At 46.9% G+C, this 22,774-nt stretch overlaps 1 protein-coding gene across 7 annotated transcripts in view; it reads left to right on the top strand.

Moving 5' to 3' along the window:
• raraa (retinoic acid receptor, alpha a) overlaps window positions 1–22,774 on the top strand; it is a 147,551-nt gene that overhangs the window by 99,713 nt on the left and 25,064 nt on the right. Inside the window, exon 1 of one of the 7 annotated variants that reach the window (XM_037081421.1) lies at window positions 4,282–4,459. The exons of the other annotated variants lie outside the window; for them this stretch is intronic. Within the exon in view, the coding sequence (XP_036937316.1) occupies window positions 4,282–4,459 (178 nt within the window). Of the gene's footprint in view, window positions 1–4,281; window positions 4,460–22,774 lie in introns of those variants that run through there. 7 annotated transcript variants of the gene reach the window in all.

Genomic DNA, 22,774 nt, shown 5'->3' with positions numbered 1-22,774 from the left:
TTCTCACATCGAAGGGTCGGGCCCTCATTACACATTGGCTCGCCGTCGGAGAGCACAGCTGTCGGGTTTGGCTGGTGCTGCCTGTACAGGCTACACAAAACCAGCTGTGCAAACAAACACACACATACACCCACGCTGAAACCATAATGGCAGTAAGGGGAACGGAGTGGTAGCAGACAGGTCGCTTGAGTTTCAGGCAGGCGCAAAGATACGCCAGGCACATGCTGACACACACCCACGGGAGATGTGGTCCAGGTTTAGAGAGTGGCAGGAGGAAGGAAGGTGGCTGCTGGGGCCATGCCAGTGACAGGAGTAGGGGTGGAGGTGATGGTGGTGCCGATGATCATGGTTGTGGGATAACGCTGCTGACTTGCAGGCGGCATGTTTTTGCCCCACAGCATGACGGAGACCTGGACATCTCCTTGGGGGGAGGAATGGCAAAGGGAGCACTTTTTACTGCTTCCTAACAGCCCTGATTGGGCTTAAAAAAGAAGGAGAGTGGGGGCAGTAAAAATAGTTTGACACCCTCAAGGTCCAGTCGGCAATCTCCTCTCCGCCTTCACCCATAAAACTCTTTGAATTCTCTCCTAAAATCCCTCTCCCCTACTCTCCCTCCCATCTCTCCATTGGACTCTCAGTTCTAGCCTTGCCCCGAATCAAGGACGCTATGTTTACCGCTTGTGGCATCCCTCTATTATTTGCCCTTACATAACTGTCTATTTTGGCGGAGCCTTTACTGCGTCCGAATGGCGCTTTAATCAGGCCTCTCCATCGGTTTCCTTGGACTTCATGCAACAATTCTTAGAAGCCCGAGCCATGCAACCAAGGCTCCCCTCTCGGTGTAAAGCCAGGGGAATTAGACTCAATCTCATTCTGTCTGGCATCGCTTCCTGCTAGAGTACTTTTCCATGTTCTTAGGAGTGTGGCACCTATAGGTGCTGGCTCAAGAACTGCTACCTGGACGGGTGAATTAACATGGGCGGGACCTCATGTGGCTCTCTTCCTTTTTTACTTTACACATACATGAAGACGCAATGTAGACACCTGGTCACTCTCACTCCTGACACACTCGTGGCACCGGTTTTCAAGCAATTAAACTCATAATGTGTGTGTGTGTGTGTGTGTGTGTGTGTGTGTGTGTGTGTGTTGTGTCATATAGACTGGACACAACCTGGCACCAAACCAGCACCTATTGATGGAATTGCAATTAATCTAATCCACTAACACTAGCACATCCTGTTACCTACAATTATTTCATTTGAGGCACCTGGATATATTCAGCTCTTTTGAACAAAGATTAAATGATTCTTTTGTTTGAAAATAAATATTGGAAAGCTGCAGGGATTTTTTTTTCTGTGTTTGTAATCTTCCCTGCCCCTCTATAATAAGCAACGATCAACAATCTGTTATCTCCCAGCTTGTTCTTTGCTATCACAGGGTATTACCCGAGGATGAATGCTCTCCCCTCGGAGAAGAAAACAGAGCATGGATGGAAAATTAGCATTTTCTGACAGCCATTACTCACAGGGGCTAATCCTGTCAAGGAATGTGTGGCTGCGCTATCAGTGCAGGCGAGGGGTCGCTGTGGCCCAGGCCTGCACACTGGTCCCTTATCAGGCAGGGTAAACACACTGGGGCCTGCATTAAATAAGTGTCACAGTCAGTGGGGGCGGAGCAGGCCAAGCCCCCCTGCCAGGCTCCATGCAGATAATCCCTCTCAAAAAACTGTGTTGGTCAGACCCAGCTGTGGCCTGGTGGCTCAGGTGGTAGGGAAAGTGGGGGAGGAGAGGTATTGTTCAGGCGCCGGTGTAGATTACAATGCAAGTCACACTGTGTTTTTCAGCCACATTGTGATACTGAAACGGTATGAAAATCATTAAGGCTGCATGTTCAAGGGGTCATTGAGAGGGCATAGGTGGGTTTTTCATCTGCTTAATTTCTCGTGGGCACCAGTGTGTCCAGTAAAATCTTTAGGCAAACCTGACAAATTTTTGGGTTCTTGTGTGACGGAACTCTTGCGGAGGTCAAATCAGTCCAGTATTAGGTGAAAAAGTTTACCCCTGGTGCTTTTTTCCACCTTTTGGGCATGTGCAGGCAACTTGAGCCAGCAGCTGCACTATAGATGACAGGACAGTCACAGGTCAAAGCTTTTGAAAAGCTCAGTTTCCCTGTCAACACCACAACGCGAGACGGCTTATGTGTTTGTGAAAAGTTCGGCTGTCTTTACAGGAGCGTGACCTCGCCTGTCAGTCCACTCTTTCAGCATTAGCATCACCTGAATATGAAAAGGAGATGCGCCTTTGCAGTTGTGCTATGTTAACGTTGGCGTGGACTCAAAGCCTCAGCGCATGACAAGGCCGCATGTTCAGCATAACAAGTTGCAACAATGTTGCATGGAATGCTGCAGAGTAAAGGTGGAGTGACATTTTACCAGAGGTGGTGCAGCCCTGACGGCAACAACTACTTCCTGGACGTCCCAGCTGGGACTCCACTGGGAGAACATAAAATGAAAAAGTCACCATGACTGGGTGACTTTGCCGCTTTTGTTGCTTTCATGCGTGCTGGGCAGCACTCGAGGAAAAAAAGCGCAATGGTGTAACACTCAGCGTACAAGGTGGGAAACCTTGAATAATGTGGGATGAGAGCGAGCCAGAAAGGCGAATCCGAGTCAGCCATTGGGTCACCAGGAGGTGAGGCTGCCTACTTCCCTGGGTTCAGGGAAAGTTCAGCCGCATAGCATTAGGCAAATTAGGGAGACAGGGTAGGGGGAGAAGGAAAAAAAATTGGAGGGTAGCGACTGATGAGAGCATGGGGGAAAGGGTCAAATTAGTTGGAAGGAGGAGCCCAAAATAAAAAAAAAAGAGAGAACATTGAGGGGAACTTCCTGGAAAAGAAGCAGAGCGATAGAGTCTGTTGCAGCACTCAGTATGCCCATGAACTCCGCATAAAGATATGACAGACTCATTACAGAGTTTATATAACTTAATCAAGTCCTCAAATACGTCCCTGTTTAAAGTCCCCGCACCTACATTCGAGGGAGCCCCCCCCCTTTCAACAGTCCCATGCGAGGGCCCGGGTTTCGACAGAGGGAGATCCACGGTGACGTCCCTGAAGGGGTTAAACGGAGGAGGAGCAACGCCATGAAAAGAGACTGATGAGGGCTGGGAGAGGAAGAAAAAAAAAGGAAAAAAAAAAAAAGAATCCTAGTGGAGGTGGAGCCAAAGCCCTCAGCTGCTGTGCCTTGTCACATTTTTGCAGAACATGATAGCCGCACGATTTGGTGTGGGAATGATTTAGGCTTCTCTCTCTCCCCCCTTTTTTTTGCAACAACAACAACAACAACAACAACGACGACGACGACAAAAACAACACAAAAGAACGAGGCGCCGCTCTGCGTGTTTCATGCGAAGCCGGACATCCGAGAAGGCTGAGAGCGGGGGTCCCGGCCGAGGAGAGCCGCCGGTTGTTGTGGCGCACGGAGGGAGACCGGTTCATTCACGGGGGCTGACAGGAGTCCACCCCACGGCGGGGCGCAGGCGGGACAAGCGGCCGGTAACACCCAGAGGACTGATCCGCGGCTAGACGGCAATCTTCCTCTCTCGTGTCTGCGCCCGATCGTCCAGGAGGGACCCGCGTCCTGTCCTCTTGGATTTTAACCCTCTTCATGGTGTGGATACAGCCTCCGATGTTGCACTCTGTTTGAGCAGAGCAGGCCGAGCGGGACCGATCACATTCTGCTGAAGTTGCTCGGCTTTATTTATTACATTTTTTTTTATATACACATATAATTGTATTTTTAAGTGCATAACTCGTGTCGGGACAGCATGCAGACTGTGCTTTTAAATTATGTTTTCAAACTGAGCGCAGCCGATTAGAGGGGTGCTCCAGAGACACGCCGACCCCACTCCTTTATTATTATTATTATTATTATTTTTATCGGTTTGGGTTTCTTTTTTTTTCTTCTTCTTCTTTCCTCGATTAACGCCAGCTGAATGAGAAAGATGACAAACGTTCAGATGTCTCCGGCGTGTCTGGATTTGTCACTTTTCCCTCGATTTTGATGCAGTTTCCCCCCCTCCGTTTGGCCCCCTCTCCGGTTTCTACCTCCGCTGGTGGCGAGCTGAAAGCCACACGGCTCGTGTGCTCCTGCGTGCGCCACGATACTTCGTTTATTATTATTTTAGTGTAGTTTTTCTTCTTAGATATAATAACAATACTAACACAAATAATAATAGAAATCACCCACCACCCCCCCTCTCTGCTGCTATCGTCCTGCACCGTATGATGTATGAGAGCGTGGACGTCGTGGGACTGAATCCCAGCCCGAACCCGTTTTTAATGATGGATTACTACAACCAGAGCAGAGGATGCTTGATCCCGGAGAAAGGACTGGTGCCCGGGGCGCCCCATCCCTACAGCACGTCCATCAGAAACCAGCACTGGAACGGCTCCAATCACTGTAGGTGCCCTGAACTTCATTTCACTAATTGGGGGAGTGTGTGTCTGTGTGTGTGTGTGTGTGTGGGGGGGGGGTTACAGCCTCTGTGATCATGTGTGTGTTCATGATCTACATACACACAGCGTGTTTTCACATATCGATCAGAATTATTATTATTATTATTATTATTATTATTATTATTATTATTATTATTATTATTATTAACCAGCGCTACCAGCTCTTGTCTCACCTCAATTATTTAACGGTCCTAATATGTGGCAAAGACCGCTGCATGTTAACGCCATCACCGAGCTCCATAACTGCATTATATATACTTGACCCACTTTCAGCTCCCTGTTTCCTGCCTCTCTCTCTCTCCCTCCCTCTCTCTCTCTCTTTCTCTCTATGCGCACAGGTTCTGGCTCCCCTCTCTGTCTCTCTCTTTTTAAAAATTATTTCTGAGAGAAACCTTTTTGCGAGACTGCGGCGCTGCCACTGATCCACGTTCATCCCTGATCCTTCGTCGTTTCCTGAAATATGCACTTGATACAAACAAGGTTTTTTTTTTTTTTTTTTTCTCAAGCCCTGCCAGCCTTAATCAGATCAAACCGTCCTGCCAGTGTTATGCCTCTCCCCCCACCTCAGGGTTCCTCCTGGTAATCTGGATAGCAGCACCCACAGGCCACATTGAGGCGTCCACCTTGACCGGACACTATTAAATGTTCCAATCAGGCCTCCCGCTAATTAAATGTATTTTAAAAGCAGTGATTTATCTTTAGACAGGTAGCCCAGAGGTCAGCACTCACAGCACATGGTGTGCCTATATACAACTTAATGTTTTCAATCAGGCTCCTCCTGATGTCTTCACGTTTTCTGTCACAACACCTGTGTTTGAGCCAGTGCTTTTTAAAACCTTTGCAATCAAATGTATGTTCTCAGTGGCAGAGAGAGATGGTGACAGGCTTCCTGCCGCCTCTAAAAATAGCATGTCAGTGTCTGATGGTGCTTTTTAAAGGTGCACTGTGTAGTTTTGGGGAAGACATTTTAATCATGAGAGAAAAAAATGCCTTGATTGATCTTTTTTAAATGCCTACACAAACTAGATTAACAATCTCTCTTTGTTTTCATGAATGAATAAACTGAATAAACAAACTGACCTTAGATTGCAATACAGTTTCACACTGTTTTACTTTGATTACATGAGGCAGACCCTGCCACCTCTCTAGCTTCAAACTGTGTTCTGGGGACCTTATTTCCCTCTGAGAACAGCTTGTTAATCAGCTAGGGAAAAGATCAGTATTTCTCAGTTTGTATTATTGCATTATTAATACTGTAAATACAAAAAAAATCTGAGTTTGCATTTCTTCTCCAAAGCGTTCCTTTTTAAAATCTCAGTCAGACATTTTTTCAGTGTGTGTTGAGTAACCGCCGCCAGTCATGGGAGATTTCAGTTTATTGATAGGGTATCTGTGGCAATAAGAGAGAGTTTTATTGCAACAACAAAGTATCACAGAGGCCCTTCCCATTCTTCACCTCAAAGGAGCTGCACTGCACAAAGCTCAAGCAGGCCCCTTTAGAACAGATAGCTCTGTTGTCTTTCACAGCTGAAGGAGTGTAAAAAGCAGGAATCTCCACAGGCCCTTAAGGGCCAATTTCCTCCTCGTCTCAAGACTATAGAAACACACGACAAAGGGGAAATTTAAACAGGAATTTCTGGGTGTTTGGCAGCGACAACAAAAGCACTAAAAAAAAAAAAAACGGTCCTGTTTGTGCTGTGTTCTCCCTCTCCTCCGTCTCCTTCGTTTTGTGCTGCTTGTTTTTCCAAGTCAGATGAGATTAGAAAATTCCTCTTGACTGGGAGGACGAGTCTCATACATTTTTCAGAGCAGATACCAGGCGAGCTTGATAGTATTTATCGAACTGGGCCAGTAAACAGCTCTAGTGGCAGCATTGATTCAAACCATGTGAGCTCGTCTGAGGGAAGCTGTGGGGGTTTGGCCCAGGAAAAGACCTCTGATCCCTCGCTCGACTCCACATTGTATTGCTCAACAGAGGAGTTGCGGGGGGAGTGTGTGTGCGTGTGTGTGTGGGTGGGTGGGGGTTAGCATAGCTGCTCTTTGCCTTACTGCTTGAATGTAATAAAAAATTTAGTGCACAACCGGCGAGCGGTGGCAGTGCTGGTGGTGGTGTGTGTGTGTGTGTGTGTGTGTGTGTAGGGGGGTTAGAGTAGTGAGGCACAACATCCGTTAGTGTCATCACGTGGCTCGGAGACTTATTGGATCATTGGGGTAGAAAACAAAACAGAGCAAGAATTCTATTTTTTTTCCTTCCTTTTTTGTAAACCTCCCTTTTGTTGAGCAGGAATCCAGACCAGTCAGGCTCAAAAGCACGAGACCGTCCCAAAAACATCAGCCAGCTTCATCTTTTTCTGGACTCTTTATAAATACAAACTTCACAGACAGTAGTTTCGTGGTATGTTATCCTCTGCACGTGGGCTCAGAAACAGATTGCTGGTGGAGCCTAACATTTTTTCTTACCCCCTCTGTGCTTTTCCCTTTTTGGTCCTCTGTTTTTTCAACCTCTCCACATTGGATGTAACTATTCATTACAGGCTTTACAGACGAGCTCTCTGGCTCAAAGAGTGCACTCAGTGACATCTTGGCTGAAGTGAACGGCCTCCTGGACCCATTAAGTGGCCGGGCACAAATCCAGATCATATGGAGGCCTCATCCCTGATGTTATTGTCCTTTTAAAGATGCTGCCACTTCGGTTGTTTGACTCTTTCCATCCGGCTGCTGTCAGCGCAGGTTAGCCCAGTCACAAGCAGTGACAGCAAGCCGCTTATAATCTGGTTATATTCAGCGATGACAGCGATGCTGAATCTTTATGGTGAAAACGCTCTGGTCTTTGCAGATTAAATGCACTTTTTTTCCCCCGAGTGCCTGTCAGAATCCTTACGGCAATTATGGGCTCATGCATGAAAGAATGTGCGTGGCCCTGCTCACATGACTGTCACACACTTCAAAAAATGGGGGGTGTGAAGGAAAGAGAGATTGCACGGGGGGCTCAAATGCTCAGCAGCCCATATGCTTCTAGCGCTTTTTTTTTTTTTCCTCATGCTGTCCGTAGACCGAAAGAAAGCGGTCACCAGGGATTTCCATAGAGAGAAGGACGAGCTTTTGCTAGTTTGTCTTCAGAAGGCAAGGGCTGCCAAGTAGGCTATTGGACACGAATGCTGCTGTGCGTCTGAGGGGCGAGTGACTGGCAGCTTAATCTGACTCATGTGGTATTTAAGTGCGGAAGTCCTTTTGCCTAGCAGGAGACGAGGCCCAAGAAAAACCAGATGGTATTTTATTGTTGTTTTTTTTTTTCTGCACTACAGACTGTAAGAGCAGGAGCAATTTGGGCAGTGATGAAGGGGGAGGTTGGGAAAGAAAAGCAAGAAAGTTTGAGGTCCGCCGGTGAAGTGCAAACCCATGTGTTTTCTCTTTCCGAGAGGCTGCAGCATCAACAGTGTCCCTAATTGTTTGCGCTTGTTAGACAGCAACATGGAAAACTGTGGGTGATGTGTTTGGACTCAGCGCAGATTGGTGTTGGCCTTGTGAAGGAACTGCGAATATCACTCCCCCCCTCCCTTATTTGTATATGCAGATTTTCTTTGGCAAGCATTCGCTGAGAATTGGGAGAAACATGAACAACAGAGCATAAACAGAGAGAGGCTCGTCCTGTCCCCGAGCAGAATTGGCCGGAGTACTGTCGGTTCCTGACATTGAAGGGAGGTCGCTGTCGTAATCAACTGGAGAAAAGATCGGCTATGACAACATGACATAAAGCGCCGCATTTCTCTTCTTGAACAGTCCACTCAGGATATGTTGGCATAGGTGATTACATCTTACGCGAATTATAGATTTTGATTTTGTTGACACGACGCAGCATTGAAAGTCCCATCTCTCTCTCTCTCTCTCTCTCTCTCGCTCTCTCTCTGTATTCCTGAACTGCTGCAGTGCTTGTCCCTGAGCCTTATAACGCTGCCTGCATGCTCTTTAACTCCCGTACACCTGGGTGCTTTCATGGACAGGCTGATGAGCGAATGGGCCTTTCCTCCTGGGGGGCTTTGTTGATCCCAGGCTGATGGGTCGGGCAGGATGGATGGACAGCATTGAGGCAAGGTCCCCTGCCCTTCTGGGGTAGGGAAGCGTCAGGCGGGCCCCTCATAGCGCCATGTCTGCCTAGCCCCCTTTCAGCCGGTGGCGACAGTGATTTACTAACCTGAATGCCTCAGAGAGCGAGTGTGTGTGTGAGTGAGAGATCAGTGCGTCCACAGGAACACGCCTGCTTTCACCTTCAGGTGAACATCAATAACACGTTTTGTCATCAAGGTATGTTTGTAATGGCACAGGGGTGAAGGGAGTTCAACAGCGCTGCAGCCGTTCTCCTGTGAAAGGCCGTGGGGCAGCATTTCAACCTGCCATCACTCGCTCCCAAAACGCCACCTTGCCACCAACCTTCAAAGCTGTTGCGGCACTTTTAAATGAGGTTCGTCATGACTAGAGATGCCCACAGAATGGGATGTTCACCTGGAGCGATGGAGATTGTTGTTTGATAGTGCCCCAGTGTTGTTTTAAAGGGGCACTGTGTAGTTTTTGCATAACTGAATAAGCAAGCTGTTCTCAGAGGAAAGTAAGGCTCCCGAGAACACTGTTAGAAGCTAGAAAGGTGGCGGGGTCCGCCAAATATACAAAAAAATGTGTTATCCTTTAAGGTGACTTTTTTCAGTTTTTTTCAGTTTATGCGGTCATTAACAAAGAGAGTTTGTTTATTTTAGTTTGTTTAGGCATTATCAAATCTGTCAGTGATCTTTCTGAAAATGTCTTCGGCAAAACTACATAGTGCACTTCTTAAGTTGTGTTGAGTGGGTGTTGTCCGTCACCTTGAACTGTGGCAGAGCAACAGACCTTTGGAGACAAACAATGATATAGCTGACTGGAAACTTTCAGTTCCTCCTGGGGGGGGGGGATGGGTTGGCATAATGCAGCATCAATCCATATCTAACATGTCAGAAATTCAGCCTGTTTTTGTCTGGGCCGTCTTTTTTGTGAACACACAGACGCACGCTCAGTCCCACCGATGGGCCCCAGCTTGTTTGTAGAGAGAATTAGCCCGAGGCCTCAGTCAGAGTGTACTGTACACCAGTTTGGTTTGACGCTAAATCCCCAAACAAGGGTAGGTGTACACTGCAAAGCCCCCTTTGATGAGCAAAGCAGGGCGCACAAAAGATCCAGGCAGTGTCATTGATTCATCAGGGCTTAAAGAAGGCAGCTGATTGCAGACATTGTGACATGCGGCCGTAATCTCGCTATCATTAATTACAGTCTCCGTGGTGTCTGTCCTTTTATACACACCCACACACACACACACACACACACACACACACACACACATACACACACACACACACACACACAGGGGATGAGAGGGAGATCGAAACAGTTCAGGTTAAAGGGGGGTTCTACCCTCTAAAATATTCATAGCTTCTTCATTTAAATCAATTCGGCTCTACGGGGGCAGTCGAGCGTCAACTGTCAGAAATTGAGCTGGGCCTGTTGTAATCACTTCTTTACTTATCTCTACAGATGGCTTGCTCGCAATGGGCTCTGCATGGCTAGCTCACCAGCACATTGAGAGAGCTCTCTCTCTCTCTCTCCCCTTTCCCATCTCTACGCCCCATCTCCATGTTTCATCCCCACCCTCTCATAATGGAACACACATAAATTCATCTGGGTATTGAACCAGGGACATTCATCACCCCAGAATTCATCTGCGAGGCATTTTCATTCCCAAAGTGTCTCCTTTCTCTCCCCCCCCCCCACACTTTATCTCTCTCCCCTCTCTGTTTCCCATCTCCATGGTTGCATTCTCCGCATGGCAAGCCTGAGCTGGGCAGTCAGTGTCGCGATTAATCTTTAATGCTCGCCTGCCCTAATTTTTCCTCATTTTTTACAAGATTTCCTGCCCTCCAACCCCCCTTTTGCCAGCATCCTGCTATATATAGAGTGATTACATGGAATGTTGCCTTGTTTCGTCAGTCGTGGACGACCACTGGCTGCCTCTGCCTCACACACACTCTCAGGCCACTCGCTGCAGGTCTGCTTCCACCGAACACGCTCACCCCCCGGTTTCCCTTTGGGGATCTGCGGTAACATCACATGGATGACAACTCTGTACACCTCAAGTGCTTCACACAAACACACCGCAGTGGAATGCCCTCCTATTTAGAGAGCGGGACAGCCGAGGAAATAGGGTAGAGGTTAGTATGCTAAAAATACAAGAGCCTGGCACTTCTCCTGCTGTCTGGGCAAAAAATAGCAGCGTGTTGCTGCCGTCTCAGTCAGCGCTGTTAACTAAGGGCTGAGGGAGAGCAGATCTGCCCGGCTCGTGTTTTGGTTTGATGTGTGAAAGAAGACGGAACTCTGAATCGCTCGCTTTGTGCCCACAGAAAACAAAGTCCCCTCGGCTACAACTGTGCTTTTAATAAGTTCAGAGCAGATCCAGAGATAGAGGAGATGTCTCAGTGTTTCAGATGATCTCATCGCGGTTAATAACTGGAGTCCTTATTTGCCTGGTGTCAGTGTCTTTAACAGGCCCCTGGGGAGCATGCTGGGGAAGTTTGGAGGTAGACAGGCCCTTTCTGTATGTCTTGATTTATAGAAGCCTCTCTCTTAAGTAACTTTAGATATCCATTTTGTGTATCTTCTCCTCTGTCATGTTGTGCTGGCCCAGCCCAGCTCAGCTCAGCCTGCCTCAATATGGTCCCACTTAGCGACAGAGGAGCTAGGCTTGTCTGGACGCCACTCTCTCCTCTTTCCCACAGCCCCTCTGAATCATTTCATATTCATTACGTGTCTGGCTGGAGCCCGGCCTCTGACATTTGACTCTTAAAGGCCCACCTGGGACCGGGATGAAATAGACTGCCAACAGTGCGGCAGAGGTTGGAAGGAAGAGCGCGGTGCTGGATAGTGATGGATAGGACAGCGTGTTCGACTGAAGGAGGCAGACAGGTTCGGGTTACAGGCAGTAACCCTGTTTGTGATGTGAGCATTGTGTGAGCTGAGAGATGCCCTGTAGCCGAGCAGCTCCGAACACGTGGAGGTTAAGAGAGGTGAATGAGAGGAGGCTGAAACAACTGGATCCTGTTTGTCATGAATGGAGGCACTGTGTGTTAAAAGGGAGGTGCTGTGATATCACGCAGCCCTCTTTTATTTCGGGGAGCTGTATAACCTTTGCTGCGACCTGTTGTGTCTTATCTGGGCCATTGTTGGTGAGGGAGATAGTTGCTTGGCAGATATCACAGTAATTAAGTGGTCATGTCAGATGTCGAGGAGCACTCATTGTTCGGCAGAGAATGAGTATGTCACAACCCTCTTTGATGCTGGCACATTCACCGAGAGCCGTGATATGGTTAAGTCGTCGGCCTGTTGGTGTTCCTGAATGCTCCTTACCCAGAGACAGTACAGTGGGAACGAAACCGAGATAAAACCCTCAGGATGACACGGGCCGTCCTCTTTTGGATGAAACCAGACACATAAATGTCTCTGTCTATTCCTCATTCCAAGTCATCTTCTTTCAAAAAGCCCTGCCGGCCCGGATGTTCCCAGATCAGGGAAGAGGAGTTGGCTGATGGGGAAATATGCAGCCATGCAGCACTTAGAGCAGAGAGGGCACATTCTGTTATTCCACGGGATTTTTAACAGTAACCTGAGGAAAGCTTTTTATAGATGGCTAAAAAGATGACGGGAGTGTAGGAAAGAGAATGCAAAGAGGCACTGGTTTGTCGGTTGCTCACGGATATGATGGAAAGGTCTGAATTATTTGTGTGACCAAAGTCTAACAGTCTTCAAGTTGTTTTCTTAAAGGGGCACTATGTAGTTTTGAAGAAGAAATTCAAAGTCAGATTTTTTAAATATTTATGATGATAATGAGGTAGTAATACAAACTCAGAAGTATTTCATTTCCTTAAGTGAATGAACAAGCTCAGAGGAAAATAAGGTCATGTTTGAAGCTAGAAAGGTGGCATGGCCTGGCAAGTATAAACAAAGTAAAACAGTATGGGAAAGTGTTGTCCTTTAAGGTCAGTTTGTTTATTCCGTTTATTTATTTATCTTTCTCTTCTGATTTAGTGTTCTTCACCAAAACTACACAGTGCACCTTTTAAGAGTTGTACCATTTCTCCTCCCTTGCTAGCCCTGTGATCAAAGACGAAGCCTCCTATGTGCCTTGTTGAGATAAAATCTGAAGTCCTCTGACAGGGATGTTTTCTTCCCCCCCCTCCAGCCGCAGAGCTGACTAATGGAAAAGGTGACAACAGTTTGAACCAGAGTTGTCAAGTCGCACAGTGTGGCGCCCAGTAGTAACTGGTGACCAGCCCCCTTTCTTTGCTTGTAGCGGTGTTGTTCTGTGCCACCGCCACGACGTGACACCCGGCTTTTGCCCTCGCGCCATACGTGGGAAACCTTTTGCACAGTGCTGCTGCCACTGTGGCGCTTCCACAATAGAGCTGGATTATTGTGTCTGAGCTGTCAGCACCTCTCAGCTGAAAGAAAACGAGAGGGAGGGAAGAGGAGAGAGAAAAGAGGGAGCAAGAGAGAGAGATCTCAGGCAACGGGAAGGGGGGGGGCACCGGGAGTGCTGGCATTTTCAAACAATAATCTCTGTGGAGCCTTTCAGGGGGTTTAATGTCATTTTTGGCCTCTGGATTTTTGCCCTTTTCTCCTTTTGAACAAAAAGCGGCAGAGAGTGAATGGGGAGGGGAAGGAATGAGGAAATAAGTGAAGAGAGACAACAGACAGACAGACAGACAGAGAGAGAGAGAGAGAGAGAGAGAGAGAGAGAGAGAGAGAGACTTAGCTGGGTGACTGATATTATTAGTGTTCTAGTGCGACTGATGGAGCCCTGGCCTGCATCCAGTGGCTGCTAACAGGCCAGCGTTGGCAAAATTGAGTCTAGTGCAGAATGACCTATATCCTCGTCCTATTTAGCACATTATGGCATTTTTCTTTATCTTGCACATCTCTTCATCCGTTCCTCGCTCCTTTAACTCAATTATTTCATTTCACATGGCACGATAGCCAAAAATCCCAATGTATGATCTTAGTTAGAGGTGGAACATCTGGCCAAAAAATATTATCGCAATCTATCTAATCGCAAGCCAGGCTTTTAATAGCCCAAGAATTTCTCCATTAAAGCACAGTATTGCATTTAAGGTCATTCCCGTTTTTTGGCAAAGCTTCTCATCTGCCATGTCGCCCGTTATAACTTGCGGCGCATTGTTAGAGCCACAGTAGAGCCATGTGAAGCAGTTCTTCCATCTAGTAAGCTGCATCTCTCTACTGATATGTTAACTGGGAAATATGATGTTTTGAAGAAGAAATTCAACCTCAGAATTAATGAGAGTAAGATAAGAGTTAATGAGGTAATAATACAAAGAAATACTCAGAAATATTTATTTTTTCCATAACTGAATGAACAAGAGGTTCTCAGGGGAAAATCAGGCCTCCACAACACTGTTTGAAGCTATATAACATATATGGTTTCTTCAAGATCAATCACCAACTTAAATCGCCAGATCAGCCTCTCCGTACCTCAGTTTTTTTTATATATAACATTTATGTTTGTGGCCTTGTTGCATCAAGGGCTTTCCAGCCTCACCATCTTTATTAGCTTGCTCAATCCTCTCTAACCGTAGACATGTTAAACAGTGAGGGCGGATAGATGGCAGCTGGAGCCGACCTGTGCTTTTTTACTTCGCGTGCAATCTGCATGGCTGCCCAAATTTGCTCCTACTGGCAACGGGCAGGAGTGGCATCACTAATCCCCCCTGCCCCGTGTGAATTATGGATTGGATGTAATGCAGCGATTAGACACACGCACCTACACACGTACCCCTGCTGCAGTTGGTGACCAGCTAGGTTCCCCCTGCTGCACTGACAGAGGGTTTCCCTGGCTGCACATCAAAGTCTAGCCCACAGGGCTCTTCCCTAACCTGGCCCACCCAGCCTCGTCTTACCCCCACACTGCTCACCTCTAATCAACCTCCACTACATACATCCTGAAGCTGGCGCGAGAAGAAATCCGCTCTCGCCCATATGCTTGCTAAAGCCTTTCATGGCTGTAATCCCCAACACCAGGAAGAGATGCATGGGAATCTTGGTCAGCTGACTCTAAGGAGGGTGGAAGGGAAGGAGGAACTACGATGAGGCTGAAGTCTGTAACCCCCCCCCCCCTTCGTAAAGCCTGCTGGGATGCTCCTTGGGCTTGACATACCCAACCCCACCTGCCCTCAGTGCTCAGCGGGAAGCTCCATCACTGGCTTCCCCTGAGCTGGCCTACTTGGGTCTGTTTGATCTCATTGTAGAAGCAAGCAGGCTTGCCCACTGCCTGGCAGGCAGAGAGCTCCTTGATGCTGAGGGTTGGGGAGGTGGAGCAGGCTTCAGTGGAGAGGCTTAATAACTGTATTAACATCGCTGGCTCCCCCAGGACCCACGCCTACACAGCAGAGGGGGGAGGAGGGAGGTGCAGGGTAGTACTGTAAAGCTGCCTTCTCACTCTTTTAATGCTCTGCCCTAATTTCCTCTCCTCTCCGCTCTCCTCTCAGCTCAGTTTTTCAATCGAGTGTGATTTTCAAATCAAGATATATTAAGCAGTAAAAGAAATGCCTTATCTTCACGCTGTTTTTTTTTCTTCTCTCCACACATTTCCCTTTTTCTCACTGTTAGTTTCTCTCTTTATCAGTGTGTTTCCTCATCATCCCCATGGCGGCTCACTTCCTGTAACTCTTGTCTCCTCATTTTTTTTCCTCTCATCCGTCTTTTCCCAAGTTGTTTGTCCACTTTTCTTTTGCAGCTCACTGTTTATTTATTTATCACAGGTTGACATTAGTATTGTTATTCCACCTCATCTCATTGAACAACTTGGCCCACAGATGTGTAATATTATAATCAACCCTCAATTGAAGGCTCTGCACTCTTTCCTCACCTGTGTGTGTCGCTATTCATGACAGCTCCCCTCATCCCTTGAATTATACATTGGAAACTGTTGCATAATTGATGGGCCCCACTTAGCTTAATGGACAGAGTTAACTGGGAGAGGCGTGTGTTTCTCTACTTGGGGTGGAACTGGGTCGCAATAAACGGCACACCAGTCACCCCCAGGGTTGTGACGAGGCCCGGGTCACAAGGCAGGAAGACGCAGCATTCGGCAAAGGCCAGCCGGGGTTAACTGGACCCCAGAGGGAAAGAGGAACAAGAGGGAGAAGTGGGAGCATTAACACCAGGCTCACCTGAGGGCTCGACTCGGGTTACCTCCTCTCATTGTTTTTGGCAGCAGCGTGTGCATAGGCAGCAGCGCAAATGCAAACATGCAGAATCTGTTTCGTCACACACTGACAGACGGAGGAGGCGCTCTTAAAGGAGGTAGTTTAAGGGAAGAAAAGAAAGATCTTTATTGACTGACTTTGTCATGCACAAGCAAACTAAATAAAGAAACGCACGTTGTTTTCATGACCGATTAAACTGAATAAACAAACGGATCCATGGCTTTGTTTAGATTTGGCGGAGCCTGCCACCTTTTTAGCTTCAGTTTATTCAGTTACGGAAAACATGTTTTCTTGTGTACCTCTTTAATATCATAAATACTTCTGACTTTGACTCAAAAACCACACAGTGCCCCTTTTGACATCAACAATTTATCGATATGACCTCCTTTTTCTTTTTTTTTTTTTTGCCCCAACACCGTAGGGAGGGATCAACATTGTCTCACTAAAACCAGTCCACTCCATATCACAGGAAATGATGTGCGTTTGTGTGTGTGTGTGTGTGTGCGTGTGTGTGTCATGATCAAATGGCTCCCCCCAGGCTACATTGAAAGGTCAGGGATCCATGCAGGAAATTAGTGTCTGTGGAGACACAGACAACACACACACAAACACACACACACATAGAGGCACAGAGAGAGAAGGGCGAACAGCACAAGCCATTCTTGAGGAAGCTAAACATGTCCTTCATTAAATTCCACTAACGTCCCCGCTGTGCTCCCTTGATGACTCTGCCCGCTCTCATCAGCCATCTTTCCTAGGCACTGAGCTAACTTAACCTCCTGTTGCTATCAACGAGCACCTCACTTTTTTTTTTTCCTTTATTTATATATATTTTTTGCATTAGCACTGACACTAAAGACAAATGAGTCTGCCTCTCCCCGCCCACCCGCTCTCCCCTTCGCTCTGCCCAAATCTTCCACTAAGCAGCCCCCTGACACTACACATCAGACAGCTGAATCAAATGTGTGTCATCGGTCATCATTAGAGCAGGAGAGCAGTGGCTGGCCATGCCGCGTCGATGTCGGGGTGTTTAAAGGGACCGTTCAGCCCAAAGTTCCTGAGATTTGGAGACGTCTGTTTCTCTCAAATATAATGAAACTTCGTATCACCAGTGGGAAGGAAGCATGCATCAAGTCATAAGCGAGAGGCTGACTGTAAACATCAAGGGCGTAATGTTAGCTTACTTGGTAAGCTTAGTTACCAGGCGTCCCACCCGTGATTAAATGCAAGCTTCCTTTGGCCCGGTTGGCGGGTGTGGTTTTCTGTAAAGAGACATTACTGTTATTCAAATATATTTATTTCTTTTGCCACTTTGAGCACCACAAGCCAAGTGCCATCTAGTCTCATTATAGTCAAGAGGAGGCAGACATCTCTATGGCTCAAACCAAAACAATCTATATGTACATTTTCAGGGGTTAAAAGTCTTTTAAAAGCTCCTACAGTCATCCTGTTTGTGCAGAGGTCAGGTGTTCAACGTTTACATATGCATAGATGAAGACAGGTCAGAGTTGTCGATAGCTATGATTCTGTGTCATCATCGTGCATGCGGCTAGCTTGTTTTCCTCTTCGTCTGGCTATTCAAAATATGTCAGCTGTCTCCTAGAGGTCTTAAGGTCATTTTAACCCCTGCGCTGACCTAGTAACCCCCCCGGGTCCAGGCATCATTGAGCTCTTTAACAGACTTGTGACAGGATAATGGCACGCCTGCTGCAGCGTCTCATCCACACCCTCGCAAAATACCTCCACTTACATCCACAATAATATGCTTTCAACTCAAAACCTGACATCGGTACGTCGGGCTAATTTATGAAGGAAACTGTTGTCATTATGGGGTTCCATGTACAGTAGAGGAATGCACGCCAGCCTGCCCAGGCTTGAAGGCGGTGGTAAATTACAAGCAAGTTTAACTATTAGCTCTTAACTCACATTTGACGAGCACGTAAAATGACAAACCTAAATGGGTGTCTGAGTTTTAAGAGGAGCGTTCTGGTGGGGAAGGCACGACATTTGGCGTCGCTGAACACGATGGAGTCACGCACACACACTGCACCAGCGACCTCTCCCCCACTTCCGTCAGTCATGCTCCCGCTCTGAAGCTGAGAAGATCAAACCCCTCGTAATCTATTCCCCCGTGATTGACTATTGTGTCGTCCACAGAGAGAGGGAGAGGAGGGGAACGGGAGAACATGAGTCGAGAGAGGCAGTTTAACATGACAAAGCCCGTCCCTGGTGATCCTCTCTTCTCCTCCCCAGATCCTCATGAGCCTCTTCTCTTTCTCCCGTCCCTCTTGATCCCTTGTTCTCCCCTTTTTGCTTTCCACCTCCTTCTAGCCCCTCCAAGTCCACTTCAGCCCTCTAATGCAAATAGCCCTTTGCTCCCCTCCATATTTATGACCCACTTCCTCCTCTGTTAAATATGCGCTTAAGAACGGAGGGCCTCGAATGCTGCCAGTCACATTGGATTAGCGGGTATCAATGGTCAGATAACCTCTCTGTTAGAGTGAGTGAAGAGCAAACACTCGAGCATAAGCATTCGTGAAGGGCTGTTGGCCTTCAAATATTATGTGTGGCACTCCGCTCAATAAAGATGAATAGATCCCTGGTTAATGTGTATGGATGTAATTTCAGCTCAGGCGGAGAGAATCATGGGGTATGAAATGCATTTTCCAGTATTTCTCCACCTGTGATTGTTTTTTAAATGCTGAGGGGCAGAAAGGTGTTCATGATCTCCCCACTAATTCAAATCATCCGTCCTAGATCTTTCAGCTGCAATGCTCGTAAAGGACGTAACTTTGCGCTCTGCTATGACTGTCATACCTTCTCATAACCACAATTGTATCTGTTCCAGCCCTTCTCTTTTTATGATTACTCCAAGGTCGCGCAGAGATTTTCATTCACCCGTAGACTTCTTTTTACCAGTCGCTTGTAATGTCATCGACCTTGGTTTCTTTTTTTTACGGGAATAGAGGGAATTGAAGCTTATTTGGCTGGTGCACTCATTCTAAGTGGCTGTGAAAAAAAGAGCAAGACGATGTAAACCATAAAGGCTTTTTTTGTTGGACCACACAATGGGTTTCAGGATTGGGTAGGCACCAGGATTAGTATTGCTTTGGCACCCTCCCGGTTCCTAGTATGTATGCGTGCAGTTTGTTAACACAGAAGGAAAAAAGAGCACATACTCACGCACGATTCTATAATTAACCGGCGCAGGTACTCTGTTAAAGAGAGGCTTAATGTTTCATGAAGCTGTTTTCTCAGTCAGAGCGGTTACATTAAAGACAAGGTTGTAGAAGTATGTGGTTTCACTCGTGTGTGTGTGTGTGTGTGTGTGTGTGTGTGTGTGTGTGTGTGTGTGTGTGTGTGTGTGTGTGCGATCTAGTGATGACCTTGATCTCAAATCACGTGTCAAAAGGTTTCACAGCTGTAACTCACTCCAGGGAGGGTGCATTAATTCACTTCAGCCCAGTTTCCACTGCAGGGACCAGGATCTAGATTAAGTTCCAGGGACCCCCAAAAAGTCCTGGCCTGGCAGGCTGGTCGAGTACTCGCAGCATTTATTTCAGTTACTGTTGTTTAAAGGTGCAGTATGTGAGAATTGGCCAGCTGTTGAATTCATTCTCCCAACAAATAGGGTCAGCATATCACCAGAGTGACTGTCGCTAACCATTTTCTGTTTATTTACAGGACTGTCGCTACTGTTAGCTTGTTAGCCCAGTTAGCTGTGCGGTTAGCCATGGACTGTTGGTGTTTACACCACTAGCGCAAAAGCTTTATTTCTACCACACTGCACATAGAAGTCTTTGACATTTGACAATTTAGTCAGTTTACAGTTCGTACATATTGCATCTATAGAATCTGCATCCCCAAACCAGCTTGTTTTGTAACTGACTCATCAGCCTGGAATTAACCGTATTGATTGGCCATACACAAAAATGATGTGCACCATCAGCTGTTTCCTCATACGGCAGGAGACTAATTTACCTCATCTGTGTGCCAATGGAAACGCAGACAACAGCATTTAGTTTAGCAGTAGCTTTTCAGTTCCCTGAAAAGAAGTTTGTTAGACTAAAACTTCCAGATACTTTGGATGAAAATCTTTTGAAAGAGTTTACAAAGGGAGGTTACACTGCAGTTACACCTTCTGCTGTTCTCGCTGTGAAGACTGTGTCTAGGAGCAAACATGCCAGGCAGTGTGCACAGCTTTTATTTTGGGGCCTGCCTTTGAAATGTTTGTCTTGCGTGTCACACTCCTCCCCCGGCCCTGTCGCTCAGCTCGGCTCCTCTTTCTCCTCAGATGCTCTCTCCTCCTCTCCCTATCTTCATCCGTTTCTCTCGCAGCCGTCTCTTCCTGCTCTCTGCTGTCCTGCTCTGCCTCCGTTTCTTAATGTGGGTCAGAGATGTCGCTCAGCTGATAGTGTGCTGCAGCTGTATGCGTGTAATCAGCTAGTAAAAATTAATGTCCGTTGGCAGCCTCGTTGTGGGCAAACACTGCTGTTTTTTGTTGTGGATTAGCCACGGAAAAGGCTTGCTAATCACAGGGCTGCTTCTCTCAATGAGTTAAATTCCTTGTCTGTAGCTCATTCACAAAGCTTTGGGGCTCCTACTAATGCACAAAAAAAGCACATACGTTGATAGCACAGCCTGCCAGATCCTCTTGAGAGACCTGCCATGTACCAAATGTACATTGAGAATCCACTCTTACTTTGGGTATCATGTGTTTGAGTGCTCATACCCACACCCTAGTGTGACATGTGTTACAGGCTGTTGAAACACACCGCCGTGCCTGTCCACATCCTGGCATCCTCTGGCCGACACGGGCTGCCTTTTGCCCCCTTGTGCCCACCACCATGTCCCACACCATCAGCTCATGCCAAATATCTCCAGTCACCCTGGGGCAAGTGCCAACTCACATAGTCCTGCTGTCAGTCAGCAGGCATAGGCAGCTGCTGGGTAGAGTTACACCGTGTTACTCAGGGTTGCGAGGGAGCACTGTTGCCAGGGAACTTGTGGTTCTCTCCAGCAACGTAGCTGCCTACGGCTGTTTTTAAATTTTTTCTTTAGTCAATAAGATCTATGAACCCTGGAGTGCTCATCGGATCTATGAAATGTATTCGATTTTATAGCATTCGTGCCATAAATCAATGCTTGAAACTTTGGAAAATGCTCAGTTTTAACCGTTAAGTTTTGAGGGTTATGCTTGAATTTGAACCTAATCCTTGAACTATGCTTGATTTTCAACTTAATCTGCCATGTCATGTGCACCAAAAGTCTTTTCAGTATTTAAGATGACAACAATCATTTGTTTGTCTGGTATCAGAATTCACGATCACACTCACTGACTGCTGTGGGTATGAACAACAGTTTATGAATGCTTTATGAGTCTTAAAAAATGTTGGTTTAGATACCTTGAAAGGTCTTGCACTTTACCCTTAAAGGAATACTGTGTAGAGAGTGTGAGAGTTAAATATTTACACTATTAATAAGGTAATAATACTAACTCGTAAAGATTCTTTTTTTCTGTAACTGAATGAATAAGGAAAGGAGAGGGGAGATAAAGGTCGCTATCACACCGTTTAAAAGTAAGAAAGGTGGCAGGGTTCAGTAAATATCAACAAAGTAAAACAGAATAAAACTGTGTTGTCTGTTTATTTAGTTCATTTAAGCATGATCAATGCTTCAAATCTTCAATCAATCAATGAAGATTTATCTTTCTGATTCAAAGTTCTTCCCAAAAACTACATAGCGCAACATGTCCCGTGAATTCTGTTCTTCATAATTACGTCACTATCAGCTGTACTTAGGCCAGCATGTGACTCCAGCAGCATAAAGCAGTCAGCGTGGTTATCATGGCATTGCTGCACCGAGTGTAGCCCCAGTAGACCTCACCTTTGCCATCTGCTGGCTCCCCCCCCCCCCCTCTCCCCCCCACCCCCCACCCCCCGCCCCCGCTCCAGTTTGTCCACACATGTTCTCAGTTCCGTCTCCATTTGCTGGGTTAGCAGTGATAGGAAAACCTGGTGTGTTGTTATTTCAGAGGCCTGGCAGCATGGAGAGGGAAGTTATCTTGGGCCCCTGGAGAAGGGCTTGGGAACATGGTGGGGGCCGCAGCGCTGATAAAAACCAGACGTGGCCTAGACAAGAACACGCTGAGGGTTCACACGCACAGGCTCTCATGCACACACACGTCACGCAACATGCTCAAATATGCAAGCAGGCAGATGCACATTTAGGTCGTCCTGTTTCCTGAAAGCAGTCAAACGGTAGAAGGAGAAGCAAACATGCCATGGGTTACACACAGCCCGGTGTTTTTCTCTTCTGTCCCGCCATTTCCTTGTGCTGAGGAGGGATCGTCATAACAGGCAAGCCAGACTCCTTACTCTGCACCGCCTTGCCCTTTCGGCCTCTGTCCGGACCCTCATCTATCACTCATACATGTGTTTTTCCTGCTGTAGACTGGTGAGTTACTTGGCTTCAGTTTGGAGCCATCACAGTTCGGTAAGACGTAGTATACTGAGCAGTCCTGTTAGGAACTCAAACTGTCACAGCAATTTCTGCTCTCTTTGCAAAATGTGTATATCTGCAATCGTTGCAAAACAGCAGGCTGTCATTTCTATGAAATGTAGACCACAACATACCCTGGAATGGAAGTGATGTGTCATTCACCAGAGAAAACTGTATTAGCGTTAGAGTAAGCTCTCAGTTTTATCTGTGACCTTCCTTCTTTTACACTGAGGGTGTCATATTGTCAGATGCATGAAGTAAGAAATGTATTATTATAAACCATGCATCATGCCAGGTCGCGGTTTTTCCTAAAATCCTGCAGGTATGTTCCCATTATTTTGGATAGCTTGGAGACTCATTATTAGTGACAGCACAGCTGTATCTCCATGCATTCTTCCTCTCTGTCCCCCTCCGTCTCCCTCTCCCTCTCTCTAATACAGAAGGTAGACTGCAAGCTAGACATG

This window comes from Acanthopagrus latus, chromosome 20, assembly GCF_904848185.1.
Source record: "Acanthopagrus latus isolate v.2019 chromosome 20, fAcaLat1.1, whole genome shotgun sequence".
NCBI lineage: Eukaryota > Metazoa > Chordata > Actinopteri > Spariformes > Sparidae > Acanthopagrus > Acanthopagrus latus.
This window is presented reverse-complemented; position numbering and strand designations above follow the sequence as displayed.